General features: G+C 48.5%; 1 protein-coding gene across 1 annotated transcript in view; it reads right to left on the bottom strand.

Annotated features, from left to right (window-relative positions):
* Positions 1-6,790, bottom strand: part of SLC5A1 (solute carrier family 5 (sodium/glucose cotransporter), member 1) — a 61,637-nt gene extending 54,847 nt beyond the window's left edge. Inside the window, exons 1-2 of the mRNA XM_012660429.1 lie at positions 6,656-6,790; positions 1,179-1,250 (exon numbers count right to left, since the gene is read on the bottom strand). Of these exons, the coding sequence (XP_012515883.1) occupies positions 1,179-1,250; positions 6,656-6,790 (207 nt within the window). The remainder of the gene's footprint in view (positions 1-1,178; positions 1,251-6,655) is intronic.
* Between the last annotated feature and the right edge of the window lie 1,595 nt (positions 6,791-8,385).

Raw genomic sequence — 8,385 nt, 5'->3', positions numbered from 1 at the left:
TGATGGATAAGTTAATTAATTTAATTATTTCACAATGTATACATACATCGAAACGTCATGTTGCACACTGTAAATATATGTAAGTTTTAGTTGTCAAAAAATTTAAAAAGTTTTTTAAAAATAGAAATGACTTCAGGGATAACCTAAGCAACTGTGACAATGCCAGTTATTAAAATCCAACCCAAAACAGCTGATCAAAGGCCAACTGCAAGACGTGGCACGATTTCCTGGTAAGTTCTCCCTGTGCTGTACAGAGCATGACAGTGACGGTCTTTACTTTCTTGTTTCTCTTCCTGCAGCCAACTCACAGCTGCCACTCCCTTCTCATTGTATGTACTCATCATTACTCTCCTCTTTCTCCAGCCAAAACTACTCATATCTTAAGACCAAAGAATTGCACGATTTGGCCAATTTGTTCAACCAGTCACTTAAGTGAGAACCCTGGATCAAAATGGTCATTGAGCTGAATTGATAAACCAGCAAGAACCCTGGGCTGAGATGATGAAAGGCACCTCCTGGTTTCTCCTCCACCCACACACATACATGATGTCCTTTTATTGGAACTGTTCCACCCATGTGCAAGCATCAGGGAAAACGCCTCTTAAATACACAAAATACAAAATCCACCGAGAGAAGAGGAAACAGTAGGGGGCTCCCCCTCTATCCATTCAGCATTTATTGAGGGCCTCCCATATGTCAGGCACTGTATTAGGCTCTGGAGGTAGGACGGATAAAAATCTGTCTTCTATGGGACTTAAAGTAGGAAAAAGTAGCAAAAGAGCTACTATTTATTGAGTTTCCACCCCATAAGAGGTCACCACTTTTCATAACACTCCTGGAAGGTAAATATTATCATCACTATTTCATAGATACAGAAATGGAAGCTCAGATTGGCTCAAGCTTACCTCGATCTGTGTGCTCTTTTTGTTTCTCCACACTGCCCACCTTGTGCAGTCTTTTCTTCTATTTATCCCTTCAAGGAATCCAAGCATTATTTATTTAAAGGCTCTTCCCTGACCATAAGAGATTAAGGGTGCCCAAGAGACCCGGTGAGCATGAGACTCATTGTCAAGGACCTAGGTGGACAGGAAGAATTACCACCACCCAAAGCCAAGAAGAAAATGGGTTCCGAAAGAGAATATCATAGTTAATCAAATAGTATTTCAGAGAAAACTTACCGGCCACCACACCATACTTCGGCCTGCCAGGAAGAAGCCTCCAACAGTCCCACGATTAGTAGAAAACATAGCCTGAGGACAAAAGGGTCAAGAATTTAATAGAAAACTGTAAGAGTGACCTTGCCAGCCTAAAGAGCATTCCTCCCCCTACATGACACTTTCTCCTACCCACTCCACTTTCTTAAATACTTTCATTTTCCTTCTTCCCCTGGAGCCTCAATATACTGAGATGAAGGAGGCAGGGACCTGCATTTGACAAGCAAGGAAAATGAGGCTCAGAAGATTTAAACAGCTCGCCCTCGGCTAGCTCTGTAATTAGCTTACAGGGTGGCGTCCAGCAAGTCCCTCCGCCTGGATCTGTTTGCTTGTCTGTTAAACGGGGGAAATAGAGTTTTTATGCCTTTTTTCAAGCATACAGAGGTGCCTAATTAAAATATCATGCTTTTAAAAGGTACATATGGTATGTGAATTATATCTCAATAAAGGTGTTACCAAAAAAAATGAAAAAATCCTGTAAGAATGCAAAGTGTTTGTTCTAAATATTACATAAAAGACCAGACATTCCAACTCCGTTCAAACCTTTCCTCTCTGAGGATGTAGGTAGGAGTTTGCTGGAATCATTACTTTTCAATATATTATGACTATCTATTGTGATAAGTACAGAGGAAGGAGGGATTCCTTCTGACTGGGGTGTCAGGAAAGGCTTCACAGAGAGGGTAGCATTTCAGCAAATCCGGAAGAAAGAGTGGGGTTTTATTAGTCAGAGAAAAGAGGGAGGGACATTTCATAGTGCAAGAATAGCAAATCAATGATCCGGAGAAGGAACTGCGCCCAGAGTCGGGAAGGAGGGAATGGTAAACAATGGTTTCTGGTGAACCTGGCTTAGGCGTGTGAATGGGGACAGTGGTGAGAAGTGGGGCAGAACGCAGGCTCTCAAATGCCGGGCTAAAAAGCATAGGCGTTATTCCACAGGCAATAGGGAGCCACTGAAGGTTCATGAGAAGAAAAATGACACATAGCTTCAATTCATGACCACCAGCCCCTCTCACTGCTCCCTTGGAATGTTGCCTCTCAGCCTTTAGCTTATTCCTGGTCCAGCTCAGGCTCGGGCCCAGTCCTCCAGCACAAAATAGAGACAGTGCCTCTGCCCCTGACCCCTGGCCCTCTTAGTCATTTACGAAGCAGGGCCACTTGTACATCAATCAACATAAATTTGTCGAGCACCCCTGTGTGCTGGGCAGCCCAGGAGAGCTCAAGTCTTTCTGGACTCCCATCAGGGTCCTCCCTCCCATGGGACATACTCCAGAAGACTCTGTAGTGGTTTTCCTGGGAATAGCAAGGGGACCAAAAGACCCAAGCAGCAGAGAAGGTAGCTAGGGCTGAAACAGAAATAAATCCCAAGAACTCAGGCTGTGCCAGTTGGCCAGGGAAAGGCCATTCTGAAGTTGAAGAAGGTTGATATCCACCGCAGTCATAGTTGGAGAGACAGGAGAAGTGGGTTTGGGGCCCAGACACAAACATGTCCTAGTTGGTCTCAAGAATGAAGAACTTAGAGAAATACTAGGGCAGAGACTAGAGTCAGGAGCTGGAATCATTCAGGAAAGATGTTGGAGATAGACAAAGGGTGAAGAGAGATGTGTCCACACTGGGACTTTTCCTCTCTAGAATGTTTTTCCCCTCATCTCTGCAAGCCCAGACCTTACCCACCCATCCTCCAAGGCTGGTCAAACTGTACCTTCCCCACGAACCGTCACCTGACACTCCCCCCACAGAAACCTCCTCCTTCCCTACGGCCTCCTCCTCCCCAACAAAAATAATCTCTCCCTCCTCTGAACACCTAGAGGACTCCATCTATACCTTGCTCACACCCTTACAAATTTTTTTGACTTTGTGTCCCCTTATTATAAATTTTTAATTCCCATAATGCTTAAGATCATGCTTTGTGCCTAGAAAGACATTGTCCTGCAAGCAAGAAATGCTCAAAGGAAAACTCCAAGGTTCCACTTTATAAACCATGACATTAAATTTGCCTGTCCACCCTACAACTAGAAAAGAATGAATTTACAATTGCTAGCTGCATGGGGCAAAAGAAACACAATTACTGACCCACAATGTTTTGGTTTTGGGTTTATGGGGTTCCCCCCTCCCCAGTAGAATAGAAATATCATTGAGCAAAAGTAAAGAACTTCAGACCTGTGTTTGGATGCGGAACAGCTTAAGAAATGTGACTTTGGGCCTGGAGAAGAGAAGATTCGAGTGTGGCCTATTGTCTTCCGATGTGCAAAGTAGGGCAGACTCACTCAGCGTGGCCTGCATAGGCACGACCAGATAAACGGGAGAAGCTCCAGGATGCCAGGTCTGAGCCAGCTACCAGGAAGAACTTCCCCTCCGCCAGAGCTGTCCAGAGATGGAAATGGTGCCACTTGAGAGAGTTTCTGCTGGAACTATTCAAGTGAAGACTGTTGCCAACTTGTCAAGATGATTTTGTCAAATGATCTAAAGAAGAGACTTCAGCATAGGATGAAAAGGGTGGAAGTCAATAAACTTTAGGCTCTCGATTCATGAAAATGCATGAGGAAAGAAGGCATTCAGCACCACCAGGACACTGTCACAGCGATGCAGTGGTTAAGGACCATGGAGAGAGTATCCCCAGAAAGGATAGTGTGTTGGGGAGGAAGAAAGGTAGAATAGTGAAAAGAGCATTGGCTTCAGCATCATACAACTTAGGTTCTAGTCCCAGCTCTGGTACTAACTCATCTGATGATTTCAGGTTACCCTCTCCAACCCTCATCTGTAAACCAGAAAGGTTTGGGCTCCCCCAAGGGCCATTCCAACTCAGGCAATAAATGATTTTTATCAGTTCAAATGACTGCATAAGACAGGGGTCAGTAGACGTTTTCTGTAAAGAAAAAGAGCCTGATGGGAAATACTTCAGGCTTCATGGGCTACATAAGGCCTCTGCTGCAAACTCCTTGTATTTTGTTGTGTTCTATTTTGTTTTCACAACCTTTTCAAAGTGGAAAAAACATTCTTAGCTTGTGGGCCATATAAAAATAAGCTCTGAGTCAGATTTGGCCCGTGGGCCCTAGTTGAACAAACCCTGGCTTGAGGGGGGTGCAGGATAGATTTAATGAAATCTTCCAGCAAGAATAAGTTCGGACATTCACTCCCTCAGTGAACAAGTTGGGGGATAGTGAAAGTAAAATGAAAATCAACACTGAAGAAGTAACAAGCCAGAGTCCAAATGTGACTGGAAGAGGCAGAGTCAGAAGAGGGTAAATCAGAACCAAAATAATGTTGGAAGAGATGGAGATGGGGACAGAGGGACATTGGCCGGGAGGGGTGGGGGTCTTTTCTAAGTTGAGGAAGCACAATGGGCCTGGGCTGTTCTATCTGTGCAGCCCAGAGATCACACAGGAGTCAGAATGTCCACCCCTGAATCAAGCCACTCTTGACCCTTCAATAGCAAAAAGGGGAGAACAAACTGGATGAAATCCAGCAGGTTAAATAAGCCAGGTCCACAGGCACTGACTAATGGGGGAAGATTAAACGTAGACAAATACTATCAGGCTCATTAAGTAGCATTTAACAAGACAAATGATACTGATTCACAGATACTTAAAAAGTGTAAACACCATTAAAAAAAAAAAAAGTATAAACACCGACAGGACTGGCAAGGCTAACATGAGATTGGTTCAGAGAACTGAGATTATCAGTGACCGTGCAGGAAGCAGGCAGTATAGTATGGCTAGCAAGTGATGGCCTCACATCTTGGCTCCAGCACTTACATGCTGGGGTGGGGCGGGAAGAGGAAGACAGGCACAGTGGCACAGTGCCCGGGACCTTGGAAAATCCAGGATTCAAGAGACCTGAGTTCCAGAAACAATTCCGTCTGCTGCAATCTTAGGCAAATCATAGCCACGTGAGGCTTCAATTGCCACTTCTGTAAAATGGGGATTAGCATTCCTGCCCTCCCTGTCTTGTCGCTTTTGTGAAGATACACTGCCCATTTTTGCCCATTTTACTGAAAAGGACAAAAATTGTTTAGGGCCTGGATTATAACCTGGAAGGCACATGACAACATTATTAAAAAAAAAAATCCTAGAGCTGTAGATCCTCACAACCACCTTGAGGAGAATAGATAAGACTGTAGCTATTTTACACTTAGTAAAATGAGGCTGACATGGCTCAAACAACATCGCACGGCTCAAACCACGTGAAAGCCAACAGTAAACTTGAGTATCCTGGCTCCTGGGTGGATACTCCACTATGTCTGGGAAGCTGAGAGTATTGAGGAAAAGTCAGCCACATTGACCCCATGTGACACTCAAAGAGGCTTTCTGTTACTTCTGGTTTCTACAATTCTTTTTTTTAAAAAAAATCAACATTTCTCTTACTTTTTTTAAAAAAAAGGCTCTGTGTCCACAGAAGGGTTAATACCCATCCTAATCTCCTCTAAGTCAAAAGAGTTCAACACAACCGCCTGCTAGCATGGCAATCTCCTGGTTCTGTCACCCGATCCCCCGCTCCATGACAATCCCTGAGAGTGGCTGGAATATCTGTACACTTTCAAAACACCTCCTCCTGGGATCCCTCGAGCCCAGGAGTTCCAGGCTGCAGACAGCTATGATCATAGCATTGCACTACATACAGCCTGGACCAAGGGAAAAACAAAAACCAAAACCTTCCTCCTCTAGTTGTTGGGTGTGCCAGAGTCTGTCACAAGTGAAATTTCCAAGTTTCAGGCTGCCCAGAACAAGTTTCTCTGGTTTGGTGTGTCCCCAGAGTCCCAAAGGAGAGAGACACACTTCCCTCTCCCTAGTGCCAGGTCACCCCACGTCTTCCTCCTCCTCCTCCTCCTCCTCCTTCTCCACCCATCTTCCCCATCTCTAATTTGCTCCAGCCCCTGGGCTCTGCAGGCTCAAGGGCTTGGGGTTAGCCCTTCCCAGGACAGGGACATCAGTGAGCACCTGCCCCATGGATTGTCCCACAGAACCTGGGGCTGGCAGAGGCTGTGGCTTTCCCGCTCTACACGATTTCTCTTATCCGAAACTGGATGACTAACAGGTAGGACACTAGTCACCTCCTTGGGGCTCATCTCCCAAGCCCTGAGGCTCTCCCTGCCGCTCCAGGCTGCCCCTTCCCCGCCTGTCTTAACACTCTCCGCCACTCCCTCCAGTCCCCTACCTTCCTTCTCTGCTCTCAGGCCCGCATCCTCCTCAGCCCTTGCTGGAAGGCTCCCCTGGGCACCCTTCTCACTTCTGCTCATCCTCACTTGCCCGCTCACCTCACACTGTGCCGCGAACTCCTCTCAAGCGCTTCCAAGTCTTTTCCACTCCTCCTGCCCGCAGACTCCAAAGCCTACACGCCCCCTCGCAGCACAGAGAAGGCTGTGCCGTCGCTCCTCTGTGGCCCCCCTCTTCCCTCCCGGTGGCCCTGGACCCCTCAGCCCCACATCCCAGGACCCCCCCACATACCCACAGCCCGACGGCCATCACCACCACGAAGTAGATGACGATGACAGAGATGTCGGCAGCATTGCGGATGCGCTCGTGGGACGCGAGGGGCGCGGTGGTCGCGGTGGCCGTGGGGCTCCAGGTGCTGCTGTCCATGGCTGCGGCGACGCGTCCCTCCTGCACGCCCAGGTCACTCGTTCCTTATACGGCCTCCTGGTTAATGGTCAGCCCGGTAGGGGACCGGCGACGTCGGGGCCTCAGGGCAGTAGCGCCGGGCTCGTGCGCTGCGCGGCACCGTCTGGGAGCAGCTCCCCGCGTGCAGCGCTGAATGAGGAGCTCGCAGAACTGTCGGCGTTGGAGAAGCGCTGTCGGCAGGTAAGGGCTGTCCTGGGAGCGGGGAGGGGCAGGCCAGGGGGTGGTGCCCGCCTGGCACAAAGGCCCACTGTGGCCGGGCCGCCACGCCTACCTGCCATGGGGCCACGGGGCAGAGTGGGAGTGGCTCCATCGAAGGAACAATCCACCTCAGGCCAGGAGCCTAAAGGCTGCAGGTCACCTGCCACTTGCCCTTGGACCAGTCCCAGGCCCTTTGTGTAAAACAGGTGCAGCAATTCTCTGAAGAGTCAGCCAAGTTCTTGGTCTCTGCACAGAACATTCTTGAAAGGACAGAAAGTTGCTGGGTGTTGCTGGAAAAAAATTCAGCACAATTCTAATCTCCCGGCCACAGGGATGGCTACCCACTCACCCACATTCCTGACTCCCCTGTACAGCCTGCTGCCTCCAGAAGCACTGTGGCCGTCCCCAGGCTGGCCCTGGAGGCCACAGAGCAGCCAAAAGTGGCTGCTCTGGAAGAGGGAAGCCCTGCTCTGATGAGGAGGTGCAGGGAAGGGGAAGAACCCCACAAACCCTGCCAGGACTCTGTTCTGCCTCAGGCCCTCCTTGCCCACTGCTAGACAACCATCCACTGCCCAAATTCAAGCAACCTAACAATTTGCACTTTGCTGCCTCAGAGAGCTGCTTCCCCTCCTCCCTTATCAGCACCTGTTCTTCCCACTGAGGCTGCTGTCAGAGAATCGTTACTTGGGCAGCATCCATGCAGGTCTTCCCCATGTGCCCCACACATCCCCCAGGAATGTGAACTGCATAAGGCTACATTCAGGGTCCAGCCTAATGTCTGCCCAGAGGGAGCAGGAACTCCTCTTCTGGGCAACCTGGAAGCAGGGGCTCCCTGTCGTAGATGCCTCCCAAGACTTAGAGCTCTGCCATCAGTTGCAGCTTGGAGCAACTGACCTTTTGTCCATGTTCATTCATACCTGCAAGCAGCAGAACTTTTTCGCTTGGCTCTGTGCCAGGCAGAGGCCCTGCCTTTGGGGAACTTGTGGTCTAGTCTGGATATGAGCTGACTCACAACAAAAATTCAACCCTGAACCCACAGCTGCAGGCAGCCAGCCTGTGCCAAGTTCCAAAAGTACAAGGTATGGAAAATGAAGTTTGTGGAAATGAACAAACCCAAAAAGTGAGCAGAAGAGAGAACTAGAAGTGCTAAAGGACTTCAAAGGAGGGACAGGGCCACCCTTTGATCTTTTTAGGAAAGCAGAACATAAATGGGCAAAGAGAGAAAAGGATGGTGGCCAGGGAGAGGCCAGAAAATTCATTCATTCATTCATTCTTGCCACGAAAGAGCAGCTTCTATGTGCCAGGTCACATGTGTTCATCCTGCGTGTACAGCTCTGAACAAGACTCACATGGCTCAC

Source organism: Propithecus coquereli, unplaced genomic scaffold, assembly GCF_000956105.1.
Source record: "Propithecus coquereli isolate 6110/MARCELLA unplaced genomic scaffold, Pcoq_1.0 Scaffold665, whole genome shotgun sequence".
Taxonomy (NCBI): domain Eukaryota; kingdom Metazoa; phylum Chordata; class Mammalia; order Primates; family Indriidae; genus Propithecus; species Propithecus coquereli.
Note: the sequence above shows the minus strand (reverse complement) of the source record. Positions and strands in the feature narration are given on the sequence as shown.